At 36.9% G+C, this 18111-nt stretch overlaps 1 protein-coding gene across 3 annotated transcripts in view; it reads right to left on the bottom strand.

Moving 5' to 3' along the window:
• The window catches only part of TFDP1 (transcription factor Dp-1), a 45390-nt gene that overhangs the window by 7541 nt on the left and 19738 nt on the right, over positions 1-18111 (bottom strand). For 2 of the 3 annotated variants that reach the window (XM_054055293.1, XM_054055282.1), the window contains exons 4-8: positions 9460-9566; positions 5839-5960; positions 4342-4507; positions 4000-4146; positions 452-520 (exon numbers count right to left, since the gene is read on the bottom strand). In XM_054055293.1, the coding sequence (XP_053911268.1) occupies positions 452-520; positions 4000-4146; positions 4342-4507; positions 5839-5960; positions 9460-9566 (611 nt within the window). The remainder of the gene's footprint in view (positions 1-451; positions 521-3999; positions 4147-4341; positions 4508-5838; positions 5961-9459; positions 9567-18111) is intronic. The other variant, XM_054055299.1, reaches the window with a different exon arrangement.

Genomic DNA, 18111 nt, shown 5'->3' with positions numbered 1-18111 from the left:
TTCACAGCAGTTAAGGCACATACACAGCAGGGGCAGCAACATTCAAGAAAGGCAAGACACAGAGCATTGTGACAAATGACCTCTGCAGTCACCTAACTTTATCCATGGACTTTCAACACAGAAAAACATTCTAAATAAAAGAACTGAATTGGAAAATTCAGAGGGTACGGTATGAAATACAGATCTTGTCAGCGTAAGTCCTGTTTAAACATAACCGAAAGCGCAAAAGAATTCATCACTACTCATTGAAGGTTACTGCCTTCCCCAACAGCAATGGCCAACAGCATCATCCCGCCTAAACACTGCAGTGCTAAATTAAAACTGCGCGTGCCCAATCCTGAAATTCAACTCTAGAAGTTGCTTAGAAGTTTCCCACCCTTGACTAGGATAAAAAAACAGTAATACAGATATAAGTTACCTTGCCCTATAGACAAGAGTACCTTGACTGTACCTGTAGAATGAGTTCTTGTAGTTGAGACTGTTTTTGCTTTATTCTTTCAAGTCTTCTCTGTTTCTCCACCTTAAGACAGTGAAAGGATTGGTTAGTTTGTTGGTTTTAAATACCATTTTATATTCTCCCCTTAAAATCATTTCTATACCACAGAACTGGAGCTAGGACATATGACAACAATATTTAAGGTTCTGCAGGCAATTTCGAGAACTATCAAGACACACATCAGCACTACTAGAAACTGTAACAAAGAGGAAAGCTATAACACTGGAAGATTAAGTACAAGGTATCACGGAGGCAAAAACATCTTTGCAAACAGAAGTTACGCACTAATGAACTATGCAAGTTCTCCAAAGGAGGCAAAGAGCATGTAGACCAGAAAGATCCACCTGAAGTCTAGCGGTATTGGAGGTAGTGGAAAAGATCCATAGAAGATACTTAAGGAAATGAACCAAATATTAAGTACTTACAGTATTAAATAGATACTAAATAATAACATAAAAGATGGGAGACAAATTGGTAGGAAATAAACTGCCTTCCCAGCAGAGGAAGCTCACCAGTAGATTCCCACAAGGACTTAATTTACAGATTATAATTTGTCTTTCTTTTTTTATCTTCTATAATATTTTTCTATAATCAAATTAAAGAAGATTGGAATAAGGGGGCAAATGGCAAGGTGACAGAATCTGCAGACACTGCCAGGCTATCTGGCATAGTAAAAGGAGCTCGTCACAAAGCACGCTTGAAGTGTCCTGCGGCATTTAGTGATTACATAATCAAAATTAATTTCGGTAAAAGTAATGTTGTATGTGTGACAAAATATAATCCCAATCATGCAAATTGTCTTAAATTACAGTATCTATAAAAACATAAGCTCAGTAGGCCACAGCAGCCAAAAATTTGCTTACACAAGGAACAGAGAACAAAACAGAAATTATTACTATATCGGTGCATGAATCCAGAACACATACATTAAATTCCATCGGTCTACTGTTCATAATTCAAAGAGACCACACAAAAGAGCAATCAGGATAATCAATGGTATAGAACAGACTGCATACAAGGGAATAATGAATAAAATAGAACTTTACAGAAAGGAGAACAAAGTAATGAGGGAGAACATGGAAGATATCTGTAAAACCATCAATATGAAGCTTGAAGTGAACAAGGAATGACTGGGTCACTATTACCTCCAATCAAAAAACCAAACCAAAACAAACCACTAGAGAGCATCAACTAAATATAGTATGTTCAAAACCAAACAAAAGGTATTTCACAAGCAGCTCCTAATACACCTGAAACACACTGTCACAAAAGACTCAATGTTAAAAACAGACTTTGCATAAAGTAAAAAGTTGTGGAAGAAAAATTGAGGGCTATTACAGAGAAGGATATTTTATCTGCCTCACGTTATGCCTGAACCACAAGTTACAGTTGAAAACATCACTAAATACTTCCTCTAATCTTACAGTCCATCCTCAATAACCGCTACCGTCAGGCAAGATACTGGGACCGACCACTGGCCTGAAGATCAACTTCTGTTCTTAGGTCCTTAAAATATGCAACTAACAAGTAAACAACTGGAATTAAAAGTTCACATAAATACAGTTTACTGTCTGGTTTTGGTGAAAAAAAAACCAAAACCAAAACCAGAAGTGTATACGGTTGAAAAAACTTCAAAAAGGCATGATGTTATATCACATTAAAAAAGGAAAAAAAGGCACCAGGTCTTATTTAGCATTAGAAAATAGGCCAAATAACCACTTCCTCCCAAAAAATAACTCACCTGAGATATTTTCCTATCACATATATAGCTTTCCATGTTGCTTCGAGATACAGACGTTATTAATTGTCCCACGCCCTCTCTTTCTGTATTATGAGGACATATTTTACCAAATCTAATATTCTAATTGACACACGAAGCATAATTAATTTTAAAAAGACTTAAACCCCTACTCAATGTGGAAGTCCTCAAACTTTTATGTTCCCTTAGAAGCCATTTAGAGGGGAAATGAAGCAGTATCAGATGGAACAGTAAAAAAAGGCTGTTCTGTCAAAAAAATCACAAATTCAACATTAGCCTCCACAAACTCATAGAAAATTAACTTATTGCCAAACTTGTCAGGCAATGTCACTATTACATCAAAAGACAATAGAGCTTGCAGAAAGAGGACCTAGGATACCCATGAAGCACTAATGATGACGGGAGAAATCCTGCAATTTCCTCAAGGAAGCTTAACACACCTTAAGATTTTTGCTCTTTTCAAGACTGTATTACATTCGTGGCTCAATCATTCAGTGGTTAACAGAACTCTTCCCTCCTCTTGTGATATCCAATATCTTGTGATATCCAATTAACAAGTTCTCACTTTGGTATTAGAAGTGATCATTGTTCCCATTTAAAACGCATGAACCTTCACTGTGCATTATAACATTCCAAGCTGCTTTTTTTCACTTCAGTACTAATACTACCACACTCTTCTTTAGGACATTACCAATCATGACATCAAACCAATAAATGAGCCACACTTTTTCTTTTGCTTCAACATTACTGGCAATACCACACTTTGTGAAACAGATACAAAGAAATCTACTTTTAAAATCACACAGTACTGTCATCTTCAAATCACTTCCCCTTATGTACTCAGCCTACTACTTATGCTCAAATTATCACTCTCTTACCTCAACTAAAGATTTTCATTCGGGATGATAACTATTTAAATAAAACTCGGATTGATTAGATATCCAAGACTTGCTTCATCTAGATAGCAATTACAGTACTAACTGAAAAATCAATTATCAGTATCAAACAAAAAATTCAATAGAATTAGCCCCTCATAGATAGATTCCAAAAAGGGTTTTTTCCCCCTATTTTTCAGCTTCTACGCTGATTTCTTTATTCCTGCTGAAGGGAATGCAGATATAGTAAGAATAAATTCTCATTCTACTCTGATATAGTTAATTGACTTCAGTAAGTCTCAGTAACTTTACTATCCCGCAAATCTCAAGATACTAAAAAAAAAATTTCTTCTGGAAACCATGAATACTTTTCAGTATAAAACATTACTTCTCACCCAACACATGGAAGTCTCATATTCATGTAAGAAAAATGTCAAAAATACATATAACCTGCAGTAACAAAGAAGCAATGCATATATGTAACAGTTTATACACAACACCAATCAATATATTATTTGTCTGGCAACTGCAGACTCCCAAGCCTTGAGCACCGTGACTGTAATGTTGGAAATACTCATTAATCTTTCAGTTTGGTTAACCTCTACTCAGAACCATTTAATGTACACTGTAAAAGCTGTAACAGAGCTGTATTTTGGGCACAGAAAATTTGAGAAAATATATTTAAGCAATCTGGAAGTTCAAATGTGTATTTTGTAAATACATATAAAATTCTGAAGAGAGTCAAACGGAACTATACTGTTCTACCTTGCTGTTTCAGAAGATCCCATACACATATTCGATTAGAACATATTAAAGCTGTAAACACTAACTCAAACACAAAGCCACTATGAATTTCCTAGTGCACATACCTCTAAATTCTGACATTCCTGAGCCGAGTTAGTAGGTAGACCAATCCATTTGATTTCCTTCTTCTCCTTAGAGATAATGTTCATGGCCATAAGGACATTTAAGGCATCATAGACACGTCGTCTAATATTCTTCTGGTCATAAGCCTGCTGTAGACACAGTGCATTAATCAAAAACATACCTGTGACAAAAATATTTGAAAATAAAAACATTACAGTAAATGGGTAAACTTGGGTAATGTCTGAACTGTTTCATTTAGCAGTAGGAAAAGAAATACAAAAGTCTCAAAAGAAATTTCTCTTCCCCCATTCAGTTCACATGTAATTGACCTCCCATATACTTACTGATTCATTTGGTGAAATGTGATTATCAGTGGTACTGAATTCTGCAACCAACTCGTCTGCCACCTCATTGTATGAGGTGGTTCCTTTTCTTTGTACCTTCTCACAAACCTTCATAGAGAAATGACGTAAACCCTTGCCATTCTTCTCTCCTTTTTTGTTCCGCTTCCTAAATATATGTATAATATATATTTTAAGAAGATTTGAACTTTGGAATATTTAATCTCTCTTTTTCAAATACAGGCACACTGCTGCAAAATCCAAGCCTTCCCTTTTGTTCTGCTTCTCACCCATTCCCAACACTTTTGTGTGTTTTTTCCCCCCTACTATTTACAATAATTAACAATATTAACATATTGATGCCGAAACACATTACAAATTCACCCTTCTCGCAACTCTTGCTAGCTCCAGTAGCAGGTAATAAGTTAACAAAACAGATACTCCTTGAAGTCAGTAAATAAAATCTTCCAGTTTTTGAGACAAGAAGGGATAGGGGGGATAAATATTAAACCATGAAAAGTGAATCCCAGGAGATGATGCTGTGGTTTGGGGGGGTGGAAATTTGCAGGGTGTCGGGTTTTTTTGTTTTGTTGATTGATTGTTTGTTTTTAATTTAAACAGCCCATCTAGTTTGTCCACAAAAAAAATTAAGATTAATTGAGCACTGTTCTACATAAATCCAATACTCATTTAACAGCCAAAGCCTGATACTGGCCAAACTCACTAAATGTTATGCTATTGCTAAAACACACATTTGAAGTCATGCAGAATGTTAAGTTACAAAAGCTTCAAAGCTACAACAGATGCAAGAAGCATAACAAAGTTTTCTGCACATCTTTTAAATAAAAAAAAGTTCCATGTAACTTGGAAGAAAAATGTAAATATAAACCAAATCAGTATCAGCAATGGAATCTCTCATTTCCGTACACCTCATTTCATTGCATAATTCCGAAGCAAAAATCTATTTATCTGTAATGAGACACTGATGACAAATTTAACTTTAAAGCAACTATATTTAACAAAAGGCTCTTTAAAAACAAGCTTGCATGAGAAGACCACAAAGGAATGCATTAAATTACACCTTTTTTTCCCAGTAAGAACTACATTCTTATTTTAAATGATACTTTAGGACAGATTTGTTCATTCTGAAATATTTTTTCATTTTTTGGAAATACACCAGAGAAATAAAAATGACAAATTAAAACCCGAATCAAGGCAGATTAATTCCTGTGTCCTTTTAGGAGCTAAATTCTCTGATGGTAAGTAACATGAGAATATTCATCAGTGTTTACAGAAAATATTCTAGTTGGTTTTATGACAAATGAGGGGGTATTCATGGACTATGCCTCCTTTTAGTATACGACACTTCAATGTTGAAGTGTTCTTGATAGAAAGGTAAACAGACTGTCTCTCTTGCAATACTAGCCTGAAGAGTACATAACACTGTCACAGCAAACACTTTTAGAACAGTTAATACTTTTTAACTTCTACGCTGCTCACCCAGCAGACCATGGCGAAGAATCTGCAGTCTGATTCTGTGATACAAAATGTGTGTTAGGTGTATGTGGACTTCCTACGAGGATAGTATTTGGCGCTGAAGGTCTCTGAGGTGTACCAATAACCTACAATAAATAAAATGATTTGGAAAATAAGTATTCAACGTTATTCATTATTCAAATGATATGCATTATTCAAATATGAATATTCTACCTACATTATTAGCTGCATTGAATTTATACACACCAGCACAAAATCATTCAGACTACATATTACACAGTTAGAGAACTTGCTAAGTAATGAGCATTTACGGTTTATCCTTCTTAAATGAGCTTTTTGTGCTTGCTAGATATGTTAAAGCTGTTTTATACTAACTTAGACAACATCAAAGCATATACGCACCCATTCCCCCCAAAAGTATGGGGAAAATGAAAGAAATCCCTACCAGACTACATACGAAGAAGGTGCGGTAAATTACAGTTAAAATATGAACACATGAAACAAGAAGATCTGAAAATCATTAAAAGAAGAGAGAAAATGCAGAGTTTTTGCAACAAAGGCCAAATTATCTCCTGTAGTCAGTCTGCACCACCACAGAGTCAAAACGAAAACACAAGTATGTTAGAGGTGAGCGAGAGTAAGGGCCAATCTTCTTGATCACTGCAGTGAGTGACAGCAATTTATACAAACCCATTCCATTCCAAATACATTAGGAGCACACACAGCTGATCATGGTGTTTCTGCTTATAGTCCCAAAGATGTGCTCATTTGCTCATGAACAATACACACATTCATTCACATACAGAGCCATACTCTCCTTATCTGTGAAACTAGCTTAAGCATTACTCCCACTTCTGCAGATGGTCCTTTTTAATCTCTGAAATGTTACAAATACAACTTTCTAGAGAATACCTATTTAATAAAATGATACTGTAGAGTTTTGTTTTGTTTTGTAGAAAGATATTCCCACTTTTTGGAGGTACATTTAGCCCCAGTTGACACAGCAGGTTGCATTCCTGATACCAGCTAAGTGAAACAAACATCAAATGATTCTAAACTCAACCATCCACAAGCCTGCTGTATTTTCCTGCAGCCACATTCTACCTCACTATTAAGTTTTTTCCTCATGCTAGCTTCAATAGTTTAGCCTCAATAAGAATAAAACAGAAAAACTTAAAACCCAAACCAAAACATTTTTACATGAACATTAAAATGAATGAAAATTTTAGTAACCTTTAAATGCAGGATGCAAGAAGCAGTCTAATGACTATTTAATGTTTGTGACTTCAGCTGCCCTGAAGAACAAATACTGCCTCTTTACATCGTGCCACCTCTCTGAGCAGTTAACATACAAGTTTGTTACATATACTTCTGACAGCTAGAATGTCTTAACCCTCTTCCCCTTTCCAGTAGTTTATTTCCATACTTAAAATATTTCTTACGGAAAGCCAACTAATCTCCTCTACTACTTTCCATAATCAAAAATTCCAATTGTGGCAAACAATGAGGGCGGAGGATGCTGAACAGGCACAGGACATGAATGAACTGTCTCACTTTAAATACTATCACTTCTACTATTGACTGATCTGAATCACCAAATGCCTCAAAAGACTGAGAAAAACACCAGTATGCTACTCAAGTAATGAAGACAATACAGAGGAAAGCTGTTACCAGCTTTTAGTCCCTAGGATCTAGTTACGGAGAACTGGAAGAGAATGATTCAACATCTTGCTAGCAGAGGCTAAAATTAAGAGTGCCCCACTCTATTCCCTGGCTTCCCAGCCCCACAAACAGCTCTGGTGCCGCATCTAGAATTTGTGTGACTGTGCAGTAAGGTGAAAGCCAAACCAGTACAGGGGAGGAGGTGGAATTACAGCTGGAAGAAAAACAAAGCATTTGGCAGGAGCAAGCCCTGGATATTTACTGCACTAGGTTGCGTCCTGAAATACTCAACAGTACAAAGGAATACATGGAAGGGTGTACAAATTCATAGGCTCATTTCTGGAGTGGAAAAGTAAAGTCTGTTTAATACATTCCAAACCTGTTCTGTGTTCCCATTCTAAGTCACAAAAGTCTACAAACTAACCACAATTATATGTGGCTATTAAGAAAGACCTTGCAGTCTAAAGTTTCAGAATCTTCTAAGGAATTATTTAGTATTATTGGCTCCTTAATAGAAAAGTTAATGCCCCTAATTTCCAGTCACAAGTCCAAGAAAAAGCATGACTTTGAATGGAAAGAGCACGAATTACAGGAACTAAGCAGGACTGCGCCACGTGGAACATTCTAAAATGAAAACTTACAGATATTACAGAATTAGAGAGGACAGTTCTAAGTTTCCCTTTCAGAAATCCACATATACAAAAAACAAACCAGAAAGAACCCCCCTGTGTCATTATGCCCCCGACCTACAGCTAAAACACTCTCCTCCTACTACTGGTTGCTGGTTTCAAACTAAACGAATGCCTTACTACTCTGAAGTTCCTTGTTTAGAAATTTATTGACAGAACACCTCCTACTGAAGAAACAATTTCATTCAGTTGAACTAATTCTGCTACACTCTTCAAGTGGCTACAAGAAGTAGTTAATTCACTTCCGCAGCTGGAAATACAGAATAGTGAATGTTCTGCAATTATACAGACGCTTCATTACTTAATAATCTTGAGTCTGTCTCAGCCTCCTCAAACTACATGAAGCTTAAGACATCAACACAATGACACTGGATCTGCAATTCAGTTAAGAACATGGGAGGAGGTAGAGGTTTGAAGATTTTTGTTTAGGTTCCCTCTTCAAACTGTCAGCTATTACCATAGCAGATAGATCACGGCAACAGCTTCAAAGCATAGTTAATAACATACAGTGCCTATCGCAAAGGGACTAGTCCACTGCAGTATGTCTACAGTTGAAGTGGTACAGTTTACAGATTCAGGCAACCTCGGTTCCAAAACACTCCTTAGAGCTTAGAGTTGGGAAAGGTACGTGTGAAATTGCTTTCACGCCAAGAAGAAACCCAAATATAAGACATATTCCATATCAGATGTTTACGTGTTAGAGTTGCTTTCCAGAAGATGAACTGAGACTAACACCGTTCAGATCACCAAATCTTAATCCTGTAAAAATGACTTCTTATAACTACGTATTATCTATTGCATCTAGATTCATCGAAACCTCCAATTTCATGCACTTCACACAATGCTCACAGTAAGTGCTTAATCAAAAGGATATCTAAATTAACCACTAAGAAATGTAACTGTTTTCAATTCTGTTCCACCTATCTTCAACCTCAATAAAAATGTGCTTATGGACTTAATTTACATTTCCCTATACCAGATTTCAAAGCAGATTCCAAAAGAGCCACAGATTTTTAAGTGGCAAGACTAGTAAAAGATAAAGCCACTTGAATATTCAGGTATCCATTTTGATAGTAAACTTTGCATTTTTTTTTTATGGAAAAGAACATTTGTTTTAACACAAATCTATTGAAATTAGAAATAAACTTAGACTATTTGCCCATTACAAGTGAGACCAAGTATCAAGCATGAAAGTCAGAATTACAGTATGTGTAAGTAACAGTACAAGCAGTAAAAAAAAAAAAAAAAAACCAACAAAACACAGTCTTCTTACCACTTGTTGTGCAATGTTGACATTAGACTGTCCAAATGTTTTTGGCAGGAGCTGTTTTCCAATCGTATTTACTGTAGAAGGATGAACAGCCAATAGAGAAACAACCCCTAAAACAAATACAAGCAGATAGCTTCAGGTCAGACACATTTTATTATTTTAACAATTCCAGTTTTGTGTACATTAATAGAAACTAGCTCTCAACTGCACATAGAGTCAATATAAACACAGCACATTTCAAGCCAAAAAAAGAAATTAAGATTCATAACACGTAACCTTGCAGGTCAGTGACCTAGCATGAACATGTTTTAATTCTCTGTATTCCAATTCTTCTCCGAAAGCAAAGTAATAGAAGTAACAGGCATCTGACAAAAAGCAGAATCCCCTCCTATTCTACTCCTGGTCTTTTGTTGCTACTGAAGCCTTTTCCTGCACCACCTAAAAAAGATACCCACATCCCAACTTATGAATTACCTTTCTGTGGCATGCTGGTCTACAGGAGATAAAATTTGGTTAGCAAAGGCCTTTCCAAGAGAATATTCCCAACTTTTTTCTAAGTGCTCCCTCCCTGCTGAAGGTAGAGAATAAAAGAACAAAAATCTTTAAGAATCCCATATCTGAGCAAAATACATGTGGCAACATTAAACCAGCACTGCAGGGAGAGCTGCTCTCTGCCCATCCATAAACCATCCACTGTCACCACTGATAGGTAAGCAAGTCTCAAGCCATGTAAAACAAAAATTGAACTACAGAAATACCAAGTCAGGAATCCTCTAGCAATTTGATGCTTCATGACAAAGTAAACACAACAAAACCCCAACAAATCAAAACAAACAAAAAAGAGGCAACAAAGACCGACTACAGAAAAAGAATAATGGGACAAACAAGTCTTAAAGTACTGGAGGCATTTATTTTGCTGAAACATCTGCCATTTGGCTTTCAGATGAGAGGCAAAACAACAAAGCAATCAAGACTTGCAACTGCTTTCCAAAGTTAAGATGCCTCATCTATTTGATCGCCCTTCCTTACACCTGACAGCTCTTGTTGCCCATACACTTCCTAGTTCTCCTAGGTTTGAGAATTTTTTTTTTTTTCACAGGGGACACAGGTGGACATATTATTCATAACAGAGGAACACCCTATCTCACTGTATAACTCCATAGTACATATTCTATTTTGTTCCCTGTTCCTTTCCAAATAATTCTCAGAATTCAATTTGCTTGTTCCTCACAAACACTGATACCATTTTCATAATATAATATAACCTACAATGACTTTGAGATCTTTCTTGAATGCTAATAGCTCACTTAGGGTCCTCATTATATCCAGTTTGGTTTTCACCAATTATTAACCCACAGGAGTAGCGATCCATCCTATGACACCTTACTTTCTTCAACAAGCTGATTAAGGACCTTAATAATCAAGGCTTTTTTTTGTCATTGTTATTAAGAAATCCAAGGACATCGCACTGATTAGATAAACCTTATCCACATGGTTGTTGACTCTTTCAAAGCTTGACTTTTAAGACATAACTTCATAACTTCCCTTTTTGTCTCCCTCTACAGAAGTCCTGTTAATTATCACATTAATTATCACTCCTGTCTATTATCACATTTATCCATACATCTACTACTTTTAGCTACCCAACAGAAGCCCGACTTCTGTTACTATCTGCAGCCACTTGAGCTCTTAAAAAATTGTTTTCTATCCTTACGGTATCACTATAGAATTTACACATACATAGAGTTAGCAGGACAGAAGTACCATTTCTAGGTCCTTTAAAAATTCACAGCTCGGTAGTCCCCAGCCACGATGATTTCTAACCATTCACGCTACAATTTTTTTCCTAAGACAAAAACTTCTAGCGATACTTCAGCAGGACAAGTTGTATTGCCATGAGACTCCCTAAAGATTTAGATCATCTACCAACTCTTCAAAGGTACTCAAGAAACTTCATTCATATGTTTAAAAATAAAATAATTCTTTATACTATGGTGGTGTTTCTTAAAAACTTCCATGCAGTCAGAGACGAACGCAACAATCTTGCACCCGTGGCAGTGTAAATCCATGCAAGAGCAAAGGTCTGGGGTCCAGGTGGACAACAAGCTGACAGTGACCCAGAAGAACACCCCCATGCTAAGCAAGACTTAACCACATCCTGAGCTGCATTTGGGAGAGCACTGAAATAAGTACAAAAGTGGTTATTCCCTTTCACTCCTGCACTCTTTTAAGCTGTACCACTGTTACGCTTTTCAGTCTTGGGGCCCACAATGCAAGAGAGGCATTAAGAAACATGAGAAAGCCCAGTGAAATACACTACTATTGCTAGGGTACTGGAGCATATAACGTACAAGAAGCAGCTGAGGGAGCCTGGCACATTCAGCCTGCAGAAGGTGGGACTAGGGGTGTTATCTGTGGGCATCTAATCACCATCTTCAAGTATCAAATGGAGAGTTATAGAGATGACAGAAGACACAAAAGCAAGAGGCAACACTCATAAGTTGCAGCACAGCAAATTCCAACCAGACATGGAGAAAAAAGATTCCCAATGATAAAGGCAAAGAACAGCAACAGATACAACTACTGAAGTCTCTGTGCTTTGAAGTTGGTCCTGGTTTGACTGTAAGGTTAGATTAGATGACCTCCAGGCTCCTTGTATGATTAATTTAATTCTATGAATACAAATAGCTATCTTGCAAACTAAAACATCTGCATGAAGGGAAGAGTACAGACTATGCTGCTTTGAAATCTTTTATTACATTAACATTTCCTGTGGTGCTCTGCAAGAGTTAACTCACACAACTGAACTAACCTGGCTCTATACAGAAACTGAAGCGTGTGTCTGTCTCTACAGCACAAACTGATGGCAAGGAAATACAAATCTAACTGTAACATGCACTTCAGAGTGTTTGAAGCAAAGTTAACATCAACATACAAAAGACATGATACTAAACAGGAAAGAACACAACTGCTCAACAATGGGGGGGAGCGGGCTAGAAAGAAACAAGAGGTTAGTTGTGTGTTTGTTGTTGCTTTAAGAAAAGGGGTATTTTTCAATTTGTCTCCGCCCAAGCGTGTCCTACAATTTTCTCATTTGCCTGACATGCAAGCATTTTTCTCAGATCCACTTGCCTTTTCATCAAAGCTCATAACGCTCTGGTTTCATAGTGGGTTTGTGTGCATGTTTTTTTTGTTTATTCATTTGTTAAATATACAAGCAGAAATCATTTCATTAACTTGGCTTTGCAAGTGACTGACAGCTCAGTTTCTCAGGAATTTTACTAATCGTTTGTTAATTACTGTAATTCTTACAGCAATCACTGCAATCCAAATAATCCTGTACTTTGTGGCCAACACACCATGTGCATAACAGCATGTAAAAATTAAAACCACAAGTCTGCAAACAGTTTTGTTGGCACCAACTCTTCTTCCTTTTCAAAACAAACACATCATTAATACGCTAGTTTGGACAGGTCTTTTTTTTTTTTTCTCCCCTTCCTCCCCCCACTTTCTTCTAAACATTTCAAAAAACATGGGAAAAGGCCATGTAAAGCAGAAAAAAAGTTATACCAAATGATATAACTACTACTCAATTCTCAGTCTCCCAAACATCCGCAGTTTGGAAGACTAATTATTGCTTATATGTTACTAAGAGTAAACATAAAGGGAAGTAGAACTTCATTAAGCTTTTCTGAGAAGGATCTGGGAGTCCTAGTGGACAAGCTAACCGTGAGCCAGCAATGTGCCCTTGTGGCCAAGAAGGCCAGTGATATCTTGGTCTGTGTCAAGAAGACTGTATCAAGAAGTTCAAGGGAGGTTATCCTGCCCCTCTATTCTATCCTAGTGAGGCCACATCTGGAGTCCTGTGTCCAGCTGCAGGCTCCCCAGTGCAAGAAAGACAGGTAACTACTGGATGGAGTCCAGCAGAGTGTCATGAAGATGATCAGGGGACTGGAGCACCTCTCTTATGAGAAAACGCTGAGTGAGCTGGGTCTATTTAGAGAAAGACTGAAGACTGAGACCTCATCAATGCTTATAAATATCTAAAAGGTAGGTGTCAAGAAGATGGGACCTGACTCTTTTTAGCAGTGCCCAGCAACAGGACAAGGGGCAACAGGCACAAACTGGAACACGGCAAGTTCCACCTGAACATGAGGAAAAGCTTCTTTTCTGTGAGGGTGACGGAGCACTGGAACAGGCTGCCCAGGAAGGTTGTGGAGTCTCCTTCTCTGGAGATCATCAAACCCCACCTGTACAACCTGCTGTCGGTGACCCTGCTTCAGCAGGGGAGTTGGACTGCATGATCTCCAGAGGTCCTTTCCAACACTGACCATTCTGTGGTTCTGCAATATGACCTTCCACAATGCCCCCAAACAGACAGTAATTATACAGATGGGATCAAGGAATAATCATAGAATAGTTAGGGTTGCAAGGGATCTTAAAAATCATCTAGTTCCAACCTCCTTGCCATGGGCAGGGACAGTAATGCCATATAAAAGTTGCACAGCAAATGCAGCAGCATCCTTTAACAAAACTTGCTATTTATCTAGAACAGTTTATAGACAGATAAGCAGTCTCTTCATATAGCCCTCTTCAGTTACTGATTGTATTTTAGGAAGAACTTTTGAACTGAACCTTTGCTTCTATATATAAAAACAAATCCAGGAATTTTACCAAAAAGAAAGAATTCCTTGCAGAATTTTAGCAGTAAAGAAGACTGGTGATAACAGTCAATTATGAGCATTTAAAGTAACTTAACATGCCACAAGAAAAGAGACAGTACATCTAAAATTAGGAAAAGGAGAGCCCTCTGCAGACAAAGTAGTAGATATCTCTCTCAAAGCAGACTGCTCCAGTTCAAACAGTAGTGACTTTGAATTTTGTATTTTTAATCAAAGAGGATGGGGTGAGGTAGTCCTCGCCTCCAGAGCAGAAATCCCATTCATTCCAGATGCTACCATTTTTTGATGTACCCTAGCATTGTTTCCTTTACTTGTGAAAGAGAGCGCAACAGGAGTGATGCAACAACAGAAGAACAAGACAGTTTCCTGATAATACAGTCTCTAGCAAATTAAGTCTTGTCAGTTTGTCTTCTAGCATAGAAGCAATACTGCATATCGGAGAAATAGATTTGGTAAGAAGGTAATTTTGCAAGCACTTTCTGCATTATTGCAACCCTGAAAAAGAATGTACAGAGTAAGAACACACAAAGTAATTCCTACCAGCTCCTGCAACAGTCTCAACCATACTCTGTCCAGCAGATCAATTTCTAAGGAAATACTCTACGTTATCAAAGGTTAGGAGTTAAGCAAAAGGTTATTGTAAGTAAAGTCGGAAAAAAAATCACCTTGCAGGTGACATTTTGCAGCACAACTGCTTACAACTACTCTTACGAACTCTACAAACTTTTGTCTTAATTACATATTGAGCTTTGAATTGATGGTTTTAACAGGGTAGTTGGAATCTGGCTTAACAGCAGCCACACAACTTGCACTGAGTCCACTGCAATTGTCACTTCCAAGAAGGCCAAGTGCCAACTGGAATATTATATCCCTCATTTTCAGAATTTTTAAAAATTTAATAGCAATGGGATTATAAAGCCAGAGTACCTGTACTCCTTAAGACACGAATGATACAAGATTACATGAAAACTATGAGAATTTTCTGGAAAATATTACAGATTCAGTTTTGGCAGTCTTCTGTAAGTATATTTTTTCTTCTTTTTGGTAAGAAAAGAGACAGGAAGAGGGGAGGGAATTTAACATCAACATCACTAATGGAATTCCATACTGCAATCATTTTGGAAAGCAAGTACAGACAAAGCTAATTCCACTCCCAAACCTGTCCATCAAGCCAGCTACTTAGAACAAACACAAGGCAAACTAGTCTTCAGTGTATGATTTGCCCCTCTCTCTCCCCCTCCAGTGTGTCACCCCCAAACCCAAGTTTGTGCCCGCAGTAATTTTTCTGAAAAATTAAGTTTAGAAGCAAAAACTGAGCAGGGTCTCTCACACGAACGTAGATTAACTTAAGTCCACCTCATTTTTTGCCAAGGTTTTTTTTTTCAATTGAAAAGCTCTGGGTTATAAGAGTACAGATTTCTCTCAAGGTCTCTGCAAGCCATGGGCCTTATTACAGACACTGCTACAGTATTCCAAAAGACCTTACATTAAACTCTGATGTTTAGTCGCAACTGGAGAAGTTGGGGGAAGTCTTTGATTTCTCTACATAACTGCCACTGAACAAGATGCCTAAAGAAACATCCTGGAACAACAAGGTATCACATCAACAAAACTTTTCTGCATGAATTAAAGGGGCAGGCTTCCACCTCCTTCTCTCCCTCAAAGCATCCTAATAGCCGGAAACAGTGTACTAACATCTGAAAACCATTAATCTGTCTTAATACAGTGACCAATGCAATCCTTTACAACAATTTCACTTAACTCCAACACTAGATATATGTGAAATAGAAATCAAATGCCAAGCAGTTCCCTTAAGGGCTGCTTACAGTATTTTCTAGGCTCTTTGCTTTACAAAACCTACCCTAAATCGCTGAGCCTGAACCACTGCTTTCTTCTAAGTGCAAGAGAGTCTTCAAGACACACTAAAATATTAGTTCAAAGGTGCCATTTTAAAGTGCTTTTTATCCAGTTCACGTCACCTTCAAAGAAAATTCCTTACCACAAAAGCATCAACTTTACAAGTTTTAGATTATTACATTACATATATATATATATATATACACACACACACACACATTGTACTTAAAAGATCTGGGAAAAGATGACAGAGGTGCCAGTAATATCCTTGGAGCCAATTCCTCAGATGTTGCTCCTGTGAAGCTGCGGTTTTTAACATGTCTTTCTCACAAACTCCATAGATATTTTATGCTTAGTTATGCCAATTCTCAGAAAATAATGAAGTCTTTTTGAGGGTATCAACCTACCATAAACTTTGACAACATACAGATGATTGTCTGTAGCTGTGTGCCATGTCAAGTAAAAAGACCACTGATTATCGGACAAGTCACAACATCCTGTTAACAAATATGCTGGTACAGCAATTCCAAGCACTTTTACAACGATATTATCTTTGCTGGTGTGTACTACTATTAAATTCTTAAATTACTAGCAATACTTCAGCTATTACAAAACAGTCTTTCCCAGCCTGTCTTGAAATAAACTAAAGTTTATTTTCTAAAAATCATCACTATTTACAACAACAGTTTTATTTCCTGAGCTTGACTTTAGACAATAAAAATTGGTCGGACCTAGCTCAGCTGCACTAATACACAGGCATTTTATAACAAATGTTCAGGCATGTATCTGTTTGCTAAAGCAGAAATCACAGGAAATAGATCTCTACTACTGTTCCAGAGGAACAATTCCAGACAGTGCTAAAAATCAGGGAGAGTTTGATCTTTCAAATAATAATAAAATTATGCTGCAAAATCTTCTAGTCAAATAAATAAAAATAACATGATAATCTTACAGATAGGTAATGCTGAAATGTAAGAGCCTAAATAAATCTTTTAAAAAACCCCATATTTTACTTCAGTTTTTTTCAACTACCAAATCTGAAGTGAAAATAAAACTCAAGCTCTTTATGCGCATAAAATGCGAAACCTTATTTTACGGATTAAGAGGTGAAAGGAGCTAAAGACATCTTTTAGGAGTATTTTCAGGTTATATACCAATAATGCCACCTACTGGCATGACAGAGGATCCAAATTTTCTGAGTAATTTTCCCCTGGAATAGTAAAACTTCTAAGTCTCTAATATTCACTGCCAAATAATTTTTAGAAGACACAATCTCATGAGGAATTTTTACTTGTTCAGCCCCTATTAAAATTATTTCCATCCTTCCAATCAATATCTAATCCTTGAAATGAATTCATATTATAATTATCACTCAAAGTCTACATACAGGGTAAATTTTAACAATTTCAGGTTTGAAGAACTAGCCAGGTGAATATCCAAATAAACCCCAGAATTAATAAAAACTGATATTTACATTTTTTTTAATTCTAGAATGGAAACAAACTAAAATAAAAATTAGAATGAGGAAAAAAAAACATTATCCTTGCCTTGTAACTAAGGTATGCAAGAAGTAAACAATTACAATCAAGTAACTTTGGAATCATATCCCACAATTAAACAGCTCTCTCATTTTGTCTTGGGTAAAGCAATTCAGAATCTTTTTTATTACTGCCAGAAAAGAGAGAGAGCTACAAATCACAATTTGGGTGCCCTTACAACTTTTCTTCATTTGACCTTTTTTTTTTAAGCATTACTTCTGATTATAATTTGAGGATTTACTGGGATTATTTTAGGCACCATTTCTACACAAATCATTCCTGAACATAGGAAAATACAAGAAAAAAGAAAGAGCCTTGTGTAGTGATGTTCCCAGCGATCAGGCTTTAAGGAAGAAAGTGCAACAGGATATTTTGGAATGAGCAAGGGAAACTTCCAACCTTTTCCAAAGGGATTTAGCATTCCTCACAACATCACAACTGAAGCTGACAATATAGGATAAACAGCAGATATAAAACCAAATGGCTTTATTAGAGCTCATCAGAGAGGACATCTGGATATACAGCTACCTTTTGCTGTGAAAGTTAACTTGCTAGCAGTCACTTGCAAAGCTACATTT

This window comes from Cuculus canorus, chromosome 1 (assembly GCF_017976375.1).
Source record: "Cuculus canorus isolate bCucCan1 chromosome 1, bCucCan1.pri, whole genome shotgun sequence".
Classification (NCBI taxonomy): Eukaryota; Metazoa; Chordata; class Aves; order Cuculiformes; family Cuculidae; genus Cuculus; species Cuculus canorus.
The sequence above is the reverse complement of the archived record's forward strand: the minus strand, read 5'-3'. Positions and strand labels throughout refer to the sequence as shown.